Below are 20,420 nucleotides of genomic sequence, written 5' to 3'. Positions count from 1 at the left end.
TGGTGGTGGGGGTGGGGGGGGCTGCAATGTCCCTGTTGTTGAATGATGGAGGGCCCCTGGGGTGTGCTGCTACCAGCACCCCAAGAGAAGATGGTATTATGTCAGTGTACCATTTGGTTGGGCATACATCTGTGATGTTCAAGGGCTTCTGGGGGTTGGTTCTAGCTAAGGTCTAGCCTCTAGAGGGAGCCTGAGCAACAGCAGGGCAGCACGGTGGACTGAGTAGACGTCTCGGTGGTTAAGGGGCTACTAGAAGTTGTACCCCCTCGAAGTCTGAGCAGTACAAAGAATTGTGGTTTGTTGATTATCGTATTTATTCAAAGTGTTTGAATATTTCAGGCAGGGTCCAAAAATTCCTGTAGAAAATATTTTTGTGTACTTGTTTCCCCAAAAATGGAGGGGATTTTCCATAGGTGTAGTACAGTCAGTCATGTTACTGCAGGAATACTGTATCCAGGGAGAGGCAGCTTGTGGTCATCATGTATCATTTCATCATTGCACATTTAACAAACGGTATTTATTTTTTAATCTTGCTCCTCCAATGCACAGATCTTTTATATGGTGTGTTATTATTAGTTAACTACGAAACGCATCACTGAAATTGTAGGGAATTGCTTGAATGCTTCAATAAATAATCATACTAAATAACTTGCTGTTACATGTTGATACCCTTTTATTCCCACTGAAACCTGTGTGTATGAGTAATATACATAGAAGCAGCAGACATTGTAGGATGCTCTGAACATCGGGGAACTCCATTGCCAATTTAGTGAAATAACAGTGTTCTCACAACCAGTTTGCCATACTCCAGGAGATAAAGCCAAAAATTGTTAATACAACAACACTGTCTATTGAAGATCTAGGTGAGTGCTAGATAATGAATATTAATTAATCATTTTATGAGCTACACCTTAAGTTAACTGCCCGAAATGTCTGCAGTGGTGTTCATGCACAGCCCTGCTTAGCTCACAGGAGAGTTTATTGACTGTTGTCTCATTTGGGAGTGTCATGTGTTAGTAGCATTAGAGTCCAATGCAAGGATTCCACTCTTGTTTATTCAATGGTCATGTAAAGGGACCCTTTTGTAAGACCCCATAAAAAGAAATGGGGCAGGCAGGGCTTGGTTTGGACTTCCTGGTGGCCAAGGTGTTGGACCAGCATGACCATTCCACCAGTTCCTGTAATGCTGATTCATGTAAGCTGTCTGTAACTTGACCAAAATGTGGAGGTGCTGTTTCATGCTGAAAGACGCATCGTCCCTTGAGTGGCAGTTCATTCTTCTGGTTAAATGTTCCAGCATGAATGGTCTGCAGCCAAACTTCTTCAAAGATGCTTTAATTGACCTGCATTATACTAGTTCAAGTATATGTGACCTTCCATGGCAGTGGGGTGGTTCTGCTGCATGTTCTTGATTACATGCAGCAGTAACTAACTGTCCCTGTTTCCCTTAAACTGTAGTGTCTACCACAAAATGCTGCTGTTCACGGTTTGGTGTTTCGTTTTCTGCAATATTTGTCAGCTGCTTCCCTGCTGTTACCATTACAAAATCTATAAATGTGATGGATGTCAGTGTGTTAAGTGGGAATGAACCATTGCTTTTGTGAAAACATCTACGGTGCACTGCAGTGTCACTAAACTGGTCTTTTAAGGCAGAGGGACACTGTCAGAGAATAAATAAGCTTCAGGTGTTGAAGCGTGGATGGATAGATGGAGCAGTTTTGATGTGGGAATGATATGGACAACCTGCCACACAGTCCATCTGACCTGATGAACATTAGAATTGAGGAATCATTAATTTATGGCAGTGTTTTCAATTGTTGTGTTTATTTGCTGATGTGAGACACATTTACACAGCCATTGCCTAGGAAAAATAGGATTGATGTATGAATTACAACTCCATTGAGGTGGGCTCAGTTGCCATGATATATAAACAAAAAGTCCGTGATTTTAGTCTGCAAGCGAACTATACCGACTGAGCGACTGCCGCTTGTCAGCGAAGTTTAGTGCAAACTTTTGCTGATAGAGGGTGTTGTGTGGTCAGTGCAATGAATCCCCACATCTGTTAATTTCGGTTTTCTAGACTGGAGCCGCTATTTCCTTGAAATAGATCCTCAATTATGATCACAAGGCTGAGTGGACCCCGTTCAAGACCCACTACTGCTCAGAAAAAAATCTCGTAGCTGACCACTAGACCACAGAAGTGGTTGCCATGATGTATCTACATAACAAAGTTTCATAAAGATTAATCAAAGCATTCAAAAGTTTATAAGGGGGAGGTTTACTCAAACACACAAGACAGGCTGGAGATTGCATAAGTAGGCTAGATCTGTGTCAAGAGTACAGTGTTTCCACACCACAACAAATTGGGACATCTGATGGAAGGACACAATCCAGATTGACCACAGTTTGATAGATAGGAGACTGCATTCAAGTGTACTTGATATTCAGTCTTTCAGGGGAGTGGACTGTGATAGTGATCACTGTCTGGTGGTTAACAAAAGTTCGGGAATGACTGACAGTAAATAAATGAACAGTGCAAAAGTTTGATACAGAGAGTTTTAATATCAAGAAACTAAATGAGGTAGAGGTGCTAGAATGGTACCAGGTTAAAATCTCAAACACGTGTTTACAGCTTACGAAAACATTGATGATGATGATGATGATTTTGACGATGTGGCTGTCAGTAGAGTTTGTGTAACTGTTAGAGATAATATATGAAATTCAGCCAAAGAGAGCCTGATTAATGATAATTGAAGCACCCACAAGCCATGCTTCAACAAAGGATATTCAAAACTACAGATCAAAGGAAAGCAAATTACATTTTCTGTATGATGCAAGCCACACAGATGGAGGTAATCTGATAAGTGTAAGATTTGAAACGAGTGGACATTTCAGGAGCAAAAGAAGGAATGTCTGAATATTCTTGTTCTGCCCGTGTGTTTTAAGCTCGTTAATGACATTAGCACTTAACGGATGTCGGACCAATTAATGAAAACACTACAGATACTGTACACATTTCTTTGTTGTTATGGTGTTGGAACCACCTTTTTTTGTTTTTTTGTTTTTGCCTTCAGTACAGCCCAGGCTTCCTTTAAGTGGATTCGTACAAGTTTTGAACAGTTTCTAGTGTAATTTCATATCATTCTTCTTGAAGACAATCTTCATGTTGCTTTAGAGATGTTGGAGGTGTTGAAAATATTTTGAACAGCAAGACATCCCACCTTTGTGATGCTTTCTAATTCCATATTTCATTACAGGACACTGCTATATTTGCAGTTGCACTAATTGCATTGCTCGAATAGTCATTAATTGTATTGTGCTGTATTTGAAAACTGCCGAATTCTGTAAGATACTGACACATTCAGTAGTAATCCATCAAATGGACACCTCCCACCCCCAACAACGTGCAGGTCATCCTGTTGTCAGTGCAGCTATAAAAACAATGACTTTACCTTTGGAAGGAGCAGTTGATGATTACTCTCCAATATGGTGATCACTATATTTTTGTACACCAGTCTCTCTTGTTTAACCTTTAACGTACGGACTTTTAAATTGCCGGGAGCTCCTATGGCCAGAATTTAAATGGCCCCAAGTCTTTAACATTGCAAACTTTCAGAAAAATGCATATTTTCCATTCTATGCAACATCGGAATATGAACTAAAAAGAACCTGAAAGACAATAAAATTTTCTGCATATACACAAAAGGGCAAGTTTTATTTTGTCATGAAATGCAAAATATAATCATTGTATACGTTATGAATTTCTAAAGGACTTACCGGTTGTTTTTCTTCAACCTTGAATCGTGGTCATGATGTAAATATGATAACACTATATACAATAATATGTGGTTCGGACTGTACACGGTTTGGACTGCGTCACTTCACAGTTTACACTCTGACACACGTCTGCCATTTCTCGAAGCAGTCCACCACACACAGCACATCACACTTTTTACAGCAGTAAAGTGTGCTCCTGCTTTTCTTGTTTATATAACAAACGCGACATCTTTGCTTCCCTTTAGCTGGCCAGTGTTTTGAATGTTTCACCTCCAGGCGACTCAGTTGGGCCCCAGATGAACTTTGCCTCCCCCAAGAAACTCCACTGACCGTGATGTTTGCCTCATGTGATCGAAGAATCAAATCACGCACCAATTTTTTGTGTGTAATTTTTCCATCACATGACTTGTGTAACAGATATGCATTGAGAATAGTAATGTCTAGGAGGTGGAAGAATAATTTCTTCGTCCATTTCCATGTCCTCCGAGCAATGCCATAGCTGTTCACCATTCTATCAGATTTGTCCACAAATCCCATGTGTGCATTGTAGTCTTCAGTTACATGAGGTTTGATAGCATGGCCAGATTCATCTTGGAAGTTGGCGTCCAATGGAGGAGGGTGCATATTCGTCAGAACATACACATCACGCTTGTCTTTCCAATGAACAACACTTAGATTCCCCTTCACTCTTGTCACAATATCCCCTTTTTTCAGTTTCATCGATTTGGGCCGAATTTCTTGTGGCATTCCATGCCTGTCATTGTGAATGGTGCCACACATATTTTACGCTCTAGAAGATTGTCATACAATGCAGGGGAACTGAAATAGCTGTCCATATAAAGTTTGTGTCCTGAGCCTTCTACTCTTCCAATTAGCTGGAGAACAATGCCATGGGTTGGTGTAATTTCTTCGGTTGCAAGTTCCCTTTGTTTCCCCAAATAGTCATGTCATATGTATAGCCCAGAGAATTGCAAAGCTTGTAAATTTTTATTTCAAATCTTTTGTATTTCTTTGGAATATACTGCCAAAAATCCACTCTTCCTTTGAAGAGCACTATCACTTCATCAACAGCAAGATGTTCCATTGGATGGTAAAGTTCACAAAATTTGCTGTTAAGATTGTTGAAAATTTTTCTAATCTTCCAGAGCCTCTCATACTCTGGGTCATCTTGATTTGGAGGAGCTTCATTATTCTCAAAATGCAGGAATCTCAAAATATGGAAGAAACGATCGCATACCATGGTGTTACAATAGAATGGAGTGTAGTACTGCTCATCTCTCGACCAATAATCTTTCAGGGTGTCCCGCTGATCTTGGCCCATTTGAATTATTATGGCCAAAAATTTTGACATTTCTTCAATTGTGACGTCAGGCAAGTTGAGCAGAAGGGCCTGGAGCATCTTGGCTTACCAAAAATTGATGAAAATATCTGTTTCTTGTACCAAGATCTGGATTATATGTTCGAAAAAGAGAATGAAAATGGAAAAGGGAGAGGACTGAGCATGTATATTGGGATCGGCGGATCTGTTGATTCCACTCGGAGGACCAGTGAAATCTAGTAGCTTTGGCGAATCCCCGGGTCTTCTATCGTGAAACATGATCTCCATTTCACCTGCCTCATTACTTGAGGATGATGATGATGACGACGACGACATATGCTCGCGAGTTTCAATGACCTCATCGAGTTCTTCCAACTCTTCATTAGATTCATCTTCCATCAATATTTCCTCCAGTTCTTCAGCATCGAGGAGTTTTGAGTATTGGGCTCGTTTTTGAGGTTCCATCTTGGGGGATGATGATTGAAAAAGTGAGACTGTTAGGAACACTCGCAAAATTGTGATACAAAATAATTGCAATAGCAGTTGAAAAGTGCCAGTCCGCCACTGATACCGAAAGTAAGTCACAGTGACGAAGATGTCTTCAGGCACAAAGTAACACTGGCTCAGTGGGTTTATACCTCTTCCGAGATACACAATAAAAATGGTATACAAAGAAATATAGGAGTCTGACACTGACTTCCTAACTAATAACGAAATATTAGAAAATCCGCCACTGATTTCCTAACTGAGAAAACAACACTGCAAACCAATCCCTGAATGTGTAACACTTCCTTGAAAGCTCTGGTAGCACTGATATGCTAGCTCCCACTTCTCAAAACAAAGCTGACTTCTATTGGCTCACCAGGTCATAAACAGTCATATCTAAACTAAATAGTTTCGAAACCAGTACCCTGATAAACGATTTCATTGTTCAGAGCTAACAAATAAACATCTGACATGAAAGTTCATGAGTTTGTTTGTGTTTCAAACCAAAGGTCAAACTGCCAGCACACACAAAGGAAGCACCTGGCTTGCCTCTAAAAATTATAACATTCGGCCAGCAGGCTTGCTACTTGCTGCCAATAATTATAACATTCCGCCGCCGTTAAAGGTTAAATATCATAAAATATAGGGGCTGAATGGAACAAAGGAATCACTACAGATACTGTAGGCATTTCTTTGTTAATACGGTGCTGGACCAACTTCTGCATTCAGTAAAGCCAAGGTCCTCCTAGGAACGGACTTGTACACAAGTTTTGAACAGTCTGTAGTGGAATTTTATACATAAGATGGTGAACCAGTGATATTTCTTTAATAATAAGTGATGCTCAACAGAATGTTGTGATATAATATTATTCTTGAAGAACATCATCAAGTTGCTTTAGAGAAGTTGGAGATGGGGAATCTGTTCCTCACTTCTAGTCACCAAAACTGACCAGTGGTTCAGTCTGGTGGTGCTGGCCAGGGAGATGTTGAAGTTCATCTTCATGCTCTGTGAGCTGTGTAAGATTTGAGGTTTTCACAGTGATGACTATGAAGAATGGTGTTTTCTGGGATGAGGCACCATGTACATATTGTGTAAACCAACGTTTCAGAGGAACGTATAGCCTCTGTCTTCGGTGTGTAAAAATTGGCGAGTGAGGAACCAGTGTGAGCAGCAGCAGTCACCTGCTCACTGGTTCCTAACTCGTGATTTTTTATACCCCAAAGACGGAGGTGATATGTGCGTCCGAAACATTGGTTTACACAACATCTACATGGTGCCTCATCCCAGAAGATGGCATGCATCATGGCTGAGCTGTATGAATGGAGTTGCTTTGTCATCTTGGAAACCATCATTGTTCAGAAATAACATCTGGATCATGGGATGCATGTGGTTACCCAATCTTTCCATGTACTTCCTTGCAGTAATTTGGCCTTGAAGTTTAATAATGGGACCAACAAGAAATACTGTGTGAGGACATTGCTGCCCAAACGATCACAGAACCTCCCCTGTGTTTGACTTTTGGAACCAGACATTCTGGATTGTTATCTTCCTTGGGTGTTCTCCAAATGTACACTTCCTGATGTAAGGAGCAGCATGAAGGATGACTCATCTGACCATAAAGTGCGTTTCAAGTTGTCTAATGTCCATGTGTTATGGTTGTGACACTATCATTTACACATCTGAGCAGTACTTTCAGTAATCAGATATTCAGCAATTGCGACCATGCGATGGATGTTGGATTTGTGAAGTTCACATTGGACAGGTTTTGTGGAAAGATGGTCATCAGTATTCAGTCTGTTGTCACCTGTGCTGCAGTACTTGTGTAATTTTTGAAGCAGTTCTTCTCAGTGAGTACTTGTGTAATTTTTTAAACAGTTCTCAGTGTATGACAGTCTGTTCTGCCAATATTTATTTTAGGCCACTGTTGTTCTTCTCTGATGTTGTCTTCCTGTGGTTTGTGTATACCAACATAACCTTAGAAACTCCTGCTCTGGATACACCTATAATAATGTGGAATTTTTTGTCACAGATGCTCCAACTGTTTGTTCACCAACACCAAAATTGGACGAGCCTCCAATTTTCCAATTATTTGATATGAACTATCACTCAACACAATCACTAATGCATTGCAGGAGCACTATAGAGTGTAAACAAATGGAAGAGCATTCAGTTTTGCCAACTGAAGTTCTTTCTTTCATTATAGCCAACACAAATTCTGTTCTTAAGTTTCTTAGTGTTTCCATAATTTTGTCCACCCCCTGTGTATAGCCAGATGAATAGAAGAAATTAAGGAGTCTTTCCCAACTAAAAACTAACTTGATAAGGGAGGAGAACAGTGATCTGTTTTCAGAGAGTACCAAAACATTTTGAATAGGTGGAAGAATTATGTCTCTCATAGGGTTAGTGGTGTGAGGCAGATGGAAATACAGCTGAACCCTTAGAACTTGAGTGGAGTCCTGTTGAGTGGTGTGAGGCAGATGGAAATACAGCTGAACCCTTAGAATTTGAGTGGAGTCCTGTTGAGGTTGAAATTGCTGTGCAAAGTTGGTGGGCTATAAATCACAAGAGCAGAGCTGATTCGAGCAGTTACGTTCTCAGAGCCAGAGTCTGTCATTGAAATGAAGAAGCAACCCACTTCACAGTATGATGCAGAAGTCACATTTTCTCCATGCTTCTAAAAATGGGCTGAGAATTCCTGGCTGTCTAGTAGGAAACCTGTTATGTCTATTACAGCTGTTTCACTTCTATTTGTGACCTATTTACTGACCGGGCCTCATAATTGATCAGGTTTTAATCAGAATTTGTCTTCTTCATGAAGTGGGGAGAATATTGGGGGGTGGGGGGTTACAGTGAGAGTAACAGTTATTCATAGACTTAGAGGGCCCTATGATTCATTTAGGAGGGAAGTATTGGTGCACTGATGAAACTAGTTAGGTTTATTAAAATAGGTGAAGGAAGCCGGTAGAAAAATGTGTATAGGTAAATATTTCTCTACAATTTCTTTATTAAAACCGTCACAACACAACAATATTAAGTTTCAGTGCCTAGTTCGCACTAGTCCTTAATATTGTTGTGTTGTGACGGTTTTGATAAAGAAATTTTATATTACAAGGTGGTTCAAATATGACTGGGACTGATTTTTTTTTTTTAACCAGAATTGCCAAACACTTGCACATGTCAGTCTTCAACGTACTCCCCTCCAGAGTCAGCACATTTTTTCCAACGTTCTGGAAGCATCCTGATGCCCTTTTCAAAAAAGTTTTGTTGTTGGCGGCGTATCCAGTCCCGAACATTCTTGATGGCAGCGGCGTCGTCCACAAACCGCATGCCTCGCAAGTCTGATTTCGGCCTTCCGAACAGGTGGAAATCACTTGGTGCCAAATCGGGACTGTACGGCGTATGTTTCAGAAGGTTCCATTTCAATTTCCGGAGGGTTTCCATTGTTTTGGCCATATGGGGGTGTGCATTGTCTTGAAGGAAGGCTACCCGCTTTCCACCTCTCTTCCGCTTGGATTGGATCTTTTCCTTCACGTCTGTTGCAAGGAGGTCTGAGTAATAAGCTGCATTGACAAAAAAGTTTTGTTGTTGGCGGCGTATCCAGTCCCGAACATTCTTGATGGCAGCGGCGTCGTCCACAAACCGCATGCCTCGCAAGTCTGATTTCGGCCTTCCGAACAGGTGGAAATCACTTGGTGCCAAATCGGGACTGTACGGCGTATGTTTCAGAAGGTTCCATTTCAATTTCCGGAGGGTTTCCATTGTTTTGGCCATATGGGGGTGTGCATTGTCTTGAAGGAAGGCTACCCGCTTTCCACCTCTCTTCCGCTTGGATTGGATCTTTTCCTTCACGTCTGTTGCAAGGAGGTCTGAGTAATAAGCTGCATTGACAAAAAAGTTTTGTTGTTGGCGGCGTATCCAGTCCCGAACATTCTTGATGGCAGCGGCGTCGTCCACAAACCGCATGCCTCGCAAGTCTGATTTCGGCCTTCCGAACAGGTGGAAATCACTTGGTGCCAAATCGGGACTGTACGGCGTATGTTTCAGAAGGTTCCATTTCAATTTCCGGAGGGTTTCCATTGTTTTGGCCATATGGGGGTGTGCATTGTCTTGAAGGAAGGCTACCCGCTTTCCACCTCTCTTCCGCTTGGATTGGATCTTTTCCTTCACGTCTGTTGCCAGGAGGTCTGAGTAATAAGCTGCATTGACTATTCTGGCATCTGTCAGAAAGTCTACATGGATAACCCCCCTGCCACTCCCAGAAGAACGTTGCCATCACTTTTCCTGCTGAACGGCTCCTCCGCGCGCTCTTGGTTTTGGGAGAACTGGTATGCTGCCACTCGCGTGATGACTGCTGGGACTCGGGAATGAAGTAGTGCACCCACGTTTCATCGGTGGTCACTACAGACTTAAAAAATGCATCACCTTCATCTTCAAACTGCTGTAGGAGACGACTGGCAACTTGCATGCACACCATTTTGTTCACGTCTGTCGAAGTGCATGGTACCCACCGTGCATTCACCTTGTGATAGTGCAGGTGGTATTTCATGATGTCTTCTACACTACCAACACTGATGGACAGCATTGCTCCAAGTTCCTTGATAGTGATGCACCTATTCTCACGAATAAGTGCGTCTGCACGAACAACGTTTGGCTTGGTGACGGATGTTTGCGGCCGACGATCATGTGGTTCATTCTCCATGCACTCTCTGCCCTCTCTGAAGCACTTAACACCACTCAAACACACGGGTCCATGAGAGACACTCTTCCCCATACTGTTGTTGTAGTCTGTGGTGAATTTCAGCGGACGGGACGTTTTTTCCAACGAGGAATTTGATCACAATGCGTTGTTTCACGCTCCGCGGTACCTTCTGTTCACTCATCACTCTAGCAACTTCCAGACAGGACTGAACAGGTTCTAACCCTAACAGGAGGGAGGGTGGAGGTTGTGGCTTCACTCTCTCAAGGTCACACAGCTGCTGCGCAATGCGGCTTGTTTACAAAAAATCAGTCCTGGTCATATTTGAACCACCTAGTATAACACAACAGGATGCATGAAATGGAAAATATTTCTCTGATATGTTTCCATATTCAGAATGGTCTGAAAAGATGCTTTATCATTCCATTTTGACTTTGCTTTAGATATACATCATTGAGGAAGGTGCCAAATACCAGGTGGGACTCCATCCGCTTCTTGAGTATGCTAATGTAAATCTATTGGGATAACACAAATGCCACAAAGAGATGATGGTCTTATGAGATAACTGTGCTGAGTTTCTGTTTTTTTCTCCCTCATTTCAACTTTTGAACATGTTGACCAATTTTCATGAAATTTGGAATGGACATTGTGTCTTCTCATGCTCTAATTTCCCACAATTGGTAATGCAGACCCATGTCCTGTTAGTTCCTCAGAACTCTAGCCGTAGTAGAGGGATCATACCATCTCTCGCGGAGCTGGGGATGCAGTCTTATCAGCTTACATCAGTGTGGGTACTACCAGTTTGGAATGTAGCATCTTGGAGTGTGGTCAGGTGTATAGTACATTGTGTTACTTGTTAGTTGGTCTCTGTAGGCAATGTTTTCCGCTTGGGGAGTAGCTCTGAACGTCACCACAGCAAGCGTACAGCTCCGCATCCTCCACAACAGCGTTTGCCTTTCTGCGCGGCTAAAGTTACGAGGCACTGACTATACTTGTGAGGTGGGGGAGCAGACCATTTAATATAGGATCCTGAATTGATAAATAAATTTGTACATACAGATTCTATGTGCAGCAGTGTTTTATTGGCCTGACTTAACAGATACAAACATGGTATGACATGAAACTTCCCAGGTTAAGTTCAACAGATTCAGAGCAAACAAAACCTGCACTTTGGTCCGAAGAAAATTTTAATTCACCTCACAGTAGAATGTTTTGAATATTACAGGCAAGCGCCAAAATACATAAATAAAAAGAAAATGAAACAAAAGGAAAAGGAATTAACTAGAATTATACAAATCAAAGGTATCCTCCAGGGGAAGCATGAACTGGGCGTGTAGTGTTAGCACCCTTCCCTGAGGGACAGGAGCGTGTGTCATTGCTTCCAGTAAAATGGAGAAGTCTTCAATTAATTTGGTAGCTACATGAAGGGGGACAGTGTCCATTATAGAATGACAGTTTTATTTTCCCCTCAGAAACAGTAAAAATAAGTACCCCCTCAAGATAACCATCATCTGCATGGAATAAATTTTTGGGGACTTTAATGCAGATTTTGTAGTGTTTAATAATGAAATCATTTTTTGTATGTACCAGATGTGTAGTACCTCTTCTCATATTTTGGTCTAGCATAAAACATCTAATTCCTTTGGCTTCTTGCTCAAATGTGGACATGTGCTTTACTTGTTCCTCTTCATCCTCTTCAAGTTTTCCCATTTTGCTGTGTTCCGTATTCTCTCATGGGGCAACTGTTGGGTCATCCGGCCCACTGCATTGCTTTTACAGGATGTTCAGTCATCGAGGAAACCGGGGGAGCAGCGCGAGTCATACAGTATTTCTTGCAGATTGCTGCTGTAACTGCTGATAGTGGGATGAGTCATCAGCGCTGATAAACACGCACTCTCGCTAGTGTAGAGCAGATGGATAGTTTCTCTGTGACTATTCCCTCACATCAGTTTCTGTACATGCACACATTGTAAGCATACCGTAAAAAGATAACACAAACTTACCTTGCTTTATAGCAGGTGCTGAAATTGACCCCCTTCTGCTTGCAGACATCCCTTGCATCACATAAATTATGCGGCACTGAAGCTGGTCCATGGTACTTGAACTAATTGTGCATATTAATTCATTCTGCAGAGCTTCAGTGGTGCGAGGATTATTCTTGTACTTTTCCCTTCAGGTTTCCCCAAAGATAAAAATCACAAAAACAGATCTGCGTATCTGGGAGGCCCCAGTCCCCTGCTGACTGTTCTGTCTTCAGACACTTCCCGTATTGCGAACATGGCTGCATTATCCACATGTGCTGTAGTGGTCTTGCTCAAAGTACCCATATTGTCTTAAGCATTAACGTAGAGGTCAGGGTTCAGGGTTCACGGTTTCGTGGAAGAATGAGGGGCCAATGATTCGCGGTGGACTTGCAGCACACCACACCCCCACCGTTTCACTATGTAATGGCACTTGCTGTATAGCGCGAGGATTTTCATCGCTCCATATTCTTACATTTTGTGCATTGACATGACTACTAATGTGAAACCATACCTTGTCAGTCATGAACAGAAGCGTGGATCCACGATTCCATTGTGCACATTTTGCAGCAGACAGTTGCAAAAACGAATTCTTTCTGCATAATCTGGTTGTTTCAGATCATGCACAACCATATTTTATTGCAAAAACGAATTCCTGCTGCGTAATCTGGTTGTTTTAGATCATGTGCAGCTATTATTTTATTGCAAAAACGAATTCCTGCTGCATAATCTGGTTGTTTCAGATCATGCACAACTGTTATTTTATATGGGTGAAATTTGATTAATGTTGTGGCTGTGAAAGCAAATTCTAACGAAACACCGGTTTTCTGAGCTAAGCGTCGTTAACGATTTTCAAGGAATGATCTGTAGTTGTGCCTCAATATCGTGAACTTTTTCTTCAGTCAGCACAATCCTCTTCTATCGCTTCTTTATATCACACACTGAACCTGTGGCCCACCACCTTTTCACAAGCTTGGATACACACGACTTTGTGGGAACTCGCGCATCAGGATTTTTATGATGAAACTTACTGATACATTTTCTTAAGTTTTTTTTTTGTCTTGGAAAAATTTTTACAGTGAACAATCTGTTCAATAGTGAAGTTCATTTCAGTATAAATGTTGACTGCCTGTCAAAATCTGTAACACAGACTGACTATTAATGTGACTTAACTGCAGTGACAAGATCATGCCACTCACCTGCGTTTTTTATCAGTATTTATGACTCGTTCTGCTATCGGCAGTTACAGCAGCAATCTGTGAGGAGTGTTGTGCCCGCTCAACGGTGTTGCAAAGTTCCTCCTCCATTGAACACAGTGTATTATTATTTATATTTTAGGTCTACTTTTTGGTATCCAGGTACATATTTACTGGCCGTGGGGATTTGTTGTGCTGACCACGCGACAGCCTCTATTCACTAAAGTTGGCACTAACTTTGCCAACAAGTAGCAGTTGCTCGCTTGGTATAGTTCATTTGCAGACTTAACCCATAGAGTTTGTTTTTTGTTTGGTACATATTTACTGACATTTTCTCATTTCTATAAACTCATACCTGGTAGTATATTATTTCCTTTCCTTTACTTAGTGATTTCCACATCGTACAATTCCAGAAGTAATTTCAGCTGAACTTTTCATATCCATGCTACTGCTCAGTAACTTCCTGCTTCAGAGGAAAGTCATTCATTGTCTCATTCTGTAACTGGTTTTTCCTCAGCTCTACATCTGTATGAGAGAGGTTCTGACAGTGGTGAAGATTAATATTGTGACCTTCTGGTAGGTGGTTACCATTGTTCTTGAGGAACATAAAAGACCCAGAAGATAGATATTGTAAGATCCTCTGAATCATTTAATTTCCACCAATTAGGCTTCACAGTAGCATAACTTGGATAACAATATTAGGGATATTGTGGAATGTTTGGAATTAGTTTTTTTTCCATGGAAAGAATTTCTGGAGATCTAGAGTGCAGTGTAGAGTCTCAGAAATGTGAAGAAAATACAGAGGAAGGTGTAGGAGCATTGTGATATGGTTGGTTGCTGGTTGTTGTTACCTGTATGGGGTTTTAGAATGTCTTACATCTGAGTGAAGGCTACGTTCTCATGAGCGTGTGCCATTGCCATGTCACCAAAGTAAGACACTGTAAACAGAGTAGAGCTTCAAGTGTGTCACGTTACTTCTGTATAGTGATTGAGGTTAAATTATGCCAGATGTGGAGACACGCTGTGTGTTCTTGTTGATGCAGTTTGAAAGTACCAGTCATGTTCATTCTAATGAGGTTTGTGCCATGTGTTTTTAGACAAGAAACTTCCAGGGAAGTCAAAAGATGAGCAGATGGCTGAGAAGAAGCAAGAGCTGGAGAAGAGGTTGCAGGATGTGACAGGACAGCTTGGGTCAGCAAAGAAGCCGCCCAAGAAAGGTAACATCTGTGGTGACTGAAGGAAGTTGAATGAATGGGTTGAAACTATTAGTGCGGCTCCAAACAATTATTTGTGCTTCAAAGTTAAAAGTTGTCATTCCATTTGTTGCTTCTGATGTGTAATCTTTCATAGGAGTGTGCCGAGCATTCGCAATTCCCCAGGAACTGGGCCATCTGTTTGATCATTATGCCATTTCTTTAGGCACCCAAGTATGTTATTTTAAGACTGAGAACTTCAGTTGAAAAATTCGCAGACCTCTATCATTTTTTCTACACTTTTACATTTTGGATTTTGAGCAAAACATATCCTCTTTAATACCCCCTCCTCCAAGTAGTTACTGCTTTCATACTTAGTGCATAGAATATTGGTGATGATTATCCCCTCCCCCCAAACAATTTTGAATTTCACAGCCCTCTCCTTCCTTCAGCTCACACATCCTGTATTGTGTATTGCAGAGGAAAACAAGTCTGTGGATGTGGGTGGCACCTCCCGGCTTTCAGCCTCCAGTTCCAGCAGTTCGGACACAGACTCCAGTAGTTCCAGCCTCTCTAGCAGTTCGTCCGACTCCAGTGACTCGGAAGCAGGTTAGATATTTCCCACAACACTTGTCCTGTGTGTTGAGTTGCCAAGTTAGGTTCACATGAAAATTGTGCTGTCTCAATGTGCCAAGTGTATTCAGTTACAATGTAGCAGACATTGGCAGGGCTTGTTCTCCTGGTGCAGTGAAACATTAGTTGCAGTGCACTTACCATATAGGCAGCAAGTTGAGTAGTGTACACAATATTGCCACCCAAACAGTAAGTGGCACACAGTATTTGAGGCTCTGACCATCAGTCTTGAGGTACAGTTTTTATTGCTGTCGAAGTTGGCACAAACACATGGTACAAAGACCAGGTTATAGTATTACTTTGTGATTAATATAGATAGCCAAGAGTGCAGAATGTGTTGTTTGGGGTCAGTCAGCCAGCTGTTGTGTTTAACGAACTGGCTGAAAAATGCTGGTGGACGCTACATGAAGACGAGCTTATTCTTCTCAAGAAACCCTTGGCAAGAGGCTGGACTCTACGTAGCGCAGTATCAACAGTGGTGTATATGTGACATGCAGACAATGTGAATGGTGGCTGGAGGACTTGATACTGCACCCGTGTCGTAGAGTCAAGTGCTCGGATCTGAAGCGGTGCATGAGGTTTGAGTTCTTTGGGGGATTCAAAATCTTAGTCCTAGCTGAGTGGTATTTATGTTCTGCTGTGTGTGGTGCAGTGTCAAGTCCTGCATCTTTGGATGGGTCCACCCTCATTACTGTAGGATGATGGCATTGGCTCACTGGCCTCCAAGCACATTGTTTGCACTCCCTGGCTGCTGTATGTCTTGTTGTTTCATGTTTTAATATTGCCAAGGAAGTGAAATGTGTGAAACTGTTGCAGTGAAAAAGAAGAAATATGTATCTTGAAAGACATCAGAACATTCTTAAGAAATGAATGCATAGGCACACGAAGCAAGATGAAACGAGCAAGCAAGCAAGCAAGCAAGCAAGCAAGCAAGCAAGCAAGCAAGCAGATGAAGTGTTAGTGGAGCGGTGGGCAGGCCTTTCTGAGGCTCAGTTTTATTGCGTGTGGTGTAGTTCCATTAATGTACCGTGCGTTGGCAGGGGGTGGGTACTCAAGGAACACAGTTTTACTATGTGACCACTCACTGTACTTTAGTATTCAGTGTCTGTAGAGTATAAAACAATCCTGGTAGTGAGAAGTTGAAGTCTGCATGAGTGCGCGAGGAATCTGATATTGTGAATAATCTGTAGCAAATAATGGGCATAAGTTGCCCAAATTGTACAAAATGACCTAAACTGTTTTTTGTGTGAATGAGAGAGAGTTCTCTGCCAAGGTTTTGATGCCATAAATAGTAATTCAGACCACCTAGAATACATCGTGCATAGAAATAAAAANAGTTGTGAAAGAGGGAGAAACTCGAAACTCAAGGTTTGTTGGAAATTCTGTGAAGCCTGCTTGTACTGTCTCCATATTCAGATTTTACATATTTTTTATTTTTATTTTCCCCCCCAGTACTAAAAAAATGTGTGAAGGAGTGTTCTATATCTGACGCTGTGCCCGCATTTAGGTGTCCTTCACAGTCTGTGCCTATGCGCGGGCCAGTGCCCTTCCTCTGTGCATTTAACGGACTGGTAATGTGATTGGTTAACTCCCAGCATTTTTCATCACACATATTTGTATATAAATTATTATCTGTAAGCATGTGATGTCAGCTGTTCTTTTTGTAGTCATTTTCCGTCTGTAATTTTTTTTAATGAAGATGAATCATTGTTGTACACAGTGAAAATAATGATATGAAATAAAAGATTATATAGAAGCCATTGTACAAACTGGTTGCTAGAACCCCAAGAATCACATTCTGCACTCAATATGTGTTAGTGGTGTTAGTACTTCACGTAAACTTGTTTATTTGAGGCATCAAATGTGTGTGGGTGTCTGGAGGTAAGTTGAGTGATGTAAGTTTTAGTTGGGGCAAGGTAAGTTGAGTCAGTGTAAGGCCACTGTTACAAATCCAATAATTGATCAGATCTTGTGCTCTGTTTACCCCCTTATTGCAGTCTACTCTTGGAAGCCATAGTGGCAGTTAAAAGATTGAGGTTCATACAGGGGTGAATTTTAAGACCATGGCTGTGTAGTTCTGTTGGTAGTTGTCATGTCTACCAAACTACATGCACGTTTTGGTCCTAACACAGTTTCCTCAACACATGGTTCTGACCAGAAAATTGTGTTTAACAGTGACTTTCTTTGTACACTTTGAAAGCTTTTCCTACTATAACCAATAATTGACTGACCGCAAATCCTACAGTTGACTTCGATTTACTGTGCTGTCTGGTTAATGCTGAAGGTTTCAGATTGCAGTGTGGACAGAACTGTATTCCCAGCTTTACATGTACCTTAGTAACGTATCCATACCACAACAGAAAGCGAGACATCTGCATGCATACAAAAGTTAATGGAATTTTTGTTGTTTGGGTTATGACATTGTGAACTCAGAGGCACAGCAAGGTTCCTCTGAAGTGATGTCAAAGTTCAAATCTTTATTGCTGTGAGAACCTCAGATCTCTGGTTAATAAAAACTAATACTAATACAATCAATCATTAATGTAACCCTGCATTCCAAAATGAGATGTCCATCCATCATGTCCTAGTCAGGATTTGAACCTGCTTTTTCTTAATGTCGTTCAGTACCATGTGTTACTGTTTAGCTGTGCACATGGTAAAACGTTTTCTGTAGTTGTTGCACATGTACTATAGCACTGTCATGTATTTCAGATTTTGAGTCAAAATTCAGTGTGTCTTTGGAAGCGACAGATTGAGTTGTGTCCAGTGCAAAGCCCTGGGAAAAGTGTGTTTTTTCTGTTGAATGATGGCTTAAATGTTAACTGTTTGGTGGTGATAAATTGTTAAGCAGTCAAAAATGTCACTGGTATCAGAAAGTATATGTACTTTAGAAGCAAAGTATGCATACAGTGCCTGCGATATGGTGGTGTTCCTTATCATCATCATGTGTAGAGTTTTTGCACATTCGTATCTACAGGCTCCACCGTAGAATTCCTTGTGAACATGGGCTAAAATGTTCCTTGATGAAATTTTGCCTATGTCTAATTTTGGGAGAGCACTTTTAAAGTTGAATGTGATGTGACAAGGCATTTAAGGATATTCATGCTTACAGGTTCCATCCACTTTGATTTCTTGATGAAAATTACATTGAATGATTTCCTTGATGATAATCTTATAAATGCATTATTTTGCTGAAGACAAGATTAATGTTGAATGCCGTGTGGCAACCATAATAGTATGTTTCCCTGAACAATATGGGTCAGTTGAAATCTTGTCGAGGGGTGTTTTTATCTTTCTGTTCATCAAGGAGTCGTGGTGGACCTCAGGGTGAAATTTATGGTGTCAGTGTAGCGTAAGTAGCTGAAGTTTTAAAGAATTAAGAAATTTTAATGTTAAGAAATTAGTTTAATTGTATAATTAAAGTAAAATTGGGACTGAGGATTTCAATCACACCACTTCAACAGATGTGGCAGCCATACGAGGGGGTACGCAAAAGAAACCGAACTTATTTTTTTTTAAACTTATTTATTCAAATTTTAAGCACAAACCTTCAATCCCCTTCAGAGTACTCTCCACTTACACGAATACACTTGTCTAGTCTTTTATTCCATTTTTGAAAACATAGTCTAAATTCATCTTTTGAGATGCTTGACAGCGCCTCGATCGTTTTTTCCTTTCATGTCTCTTTTCATTCGAGGAAACAAAAAAAAAAGTCGCACGGGGCAAGGTTGGGTGAGTATGGAGGGTGAGGAACAGGGGTCATACCATTTTTGGTCAAGAATTATCATACAGACAGGGCTGTGTGAGCAGGGGCATTGTCATGATGGAAAAACCAGTCACCTGACTGCCACAAATCTGGCCGCTGTGCTCCAAGTCACTCCCAACAGCTCCACAATTTCTTCAATGGTCCGTCGTCTATCTTCCTTGATGATTTCACGAATTTTTTCAACATTTTCATGTGTTCGGGCTGTGGAAGGACGACCAGAACGAGGTTTGTCATCAATTGACATTTCACCATTTTTGAAACGGGAAAACCACTCAAACACTTGAGTTTTCCCCATAGCATTGTCCTTGTATGCTGCTTTTAACATTTCAAGAGTTTCTGTTCCACTTTTCCCGAGCAAAAAGCAGAATTTCACCGCCGGACGCTGTTCATGAAAATCAGCCATTGCAAAAACGACGATCACACAAAACAGTTTTCACTATAAACTCTGCCGAAACTAGTCCTTACCTTCTGAAGCAACGGTAGTCAGCTTATCAACTCAGGAATGTTAGCTCTATGCGCTCATAGCGGCAAAACGCGGTACTACAAAAGCTGCCCACAAAAAAATTAGTTCGGTTTCTTTTGGGTACCCCATCGTACATGTTGGCAAGAATACTGAGCATGTTCCATAAAGTCTTGCATGTTTTTGGTTAGGTCCATAGTAGGAAACAAAGTAGTTAACTTTTTTTTTATGTTTGTGAAGTAATGAGGCTTTGAGTTGAAAAACTGTGCTAGAATGAATGCAGTGCAGCATGAGATCTGCATTGGTGGAAGTATAAACACTGGCCTTACATTGTGGTTGTGACCCAAGGGAAGACATGAAACCCAAATTCTTGAATTGTGTGTCTGTTATATTGCAGGTGGAAAAATGAAGAATAAAATTTAACACAACACTTGAGAAGAATTTGTATTCTTTGGAATGTAACACACAATACAGAATGAGCACAAATAATATTGACAATTTGGAAATATGTTGTGGAACAGTCAGGCAAGATAATACTGTTTTCAGGCATAGATTGCAACTGTCATTTGAATTGTGCACGTGCAGTTCCAGTGATTTGCTGACAGGGGCACTGCAATCAAGAAAATGGTGACATCTCAGCAGAAAGTGAAGTGTGTGGTTTAATATTAAGGCAATAGGATGGAATTTGGAGTGGACCCCCCCTTGTAAGCCATCCATTTATGCATTTTCCAAAGAAGTACTTGAGGCAGGTTCTTTGTGTAAAGGGAAAGTTCTCTTTTGCCACTAAATAAATGTATGGTTGGAACTGGAATATAAACTTGATTTGGATACAGTTATGAATAGTGCACATATTTAACGCCTCTAAGCAGTAAA

General features: G+C 41.1%; 1 protein-coding gene across 9 annotated transcripts in view; it reads left to right on the top strand.

Moving 5' to 3' along the window:
- Positions 1-20,420, top strand: part of LOC111873627 (bromodomain-containing protein 2) — a 139,887-nt gene that overhangs the window by 97,174 nt on the left and 22,293 nt on the right. For all 9 annotated transcript variants that reach the window (XM_023868514.2, XM_023868515.2, XM_023868512.2 and 6 more), the window contains 2 exons: positions 14,593-14,712; positions 15,169-15,297. In XM_023868514.2, coding sequence (XP_023724282.1) covers positions 14,593-14,712; positions 15,169-15,297 — 249 coding nt within the window. The remainder of the gene's footprint in view (positions 1-14,592; positions 14,713-15,168; positions 15,298-20,420) is intronic.

Source organism: Cryptotermes secundus, unplaced genomic scaffold, assembly GCF_002891405.2.
Source record: "Cryptotermes secundus unplaced genomic scaffold, Csec_1.0 scaffold678, whole genome shotgun sequence".
NCBI lineage: Eukaryota > Metazoa > Arthropoda > Insecta > Blattodea > Kalotermitidae > Cryptotermes > Cryptotermes secundus.
The sequence above is the reverse complement of the archived record's forward strand: the minus strand, read 5'-3'. Positions and strand labels throughout refer to the sequence as shown.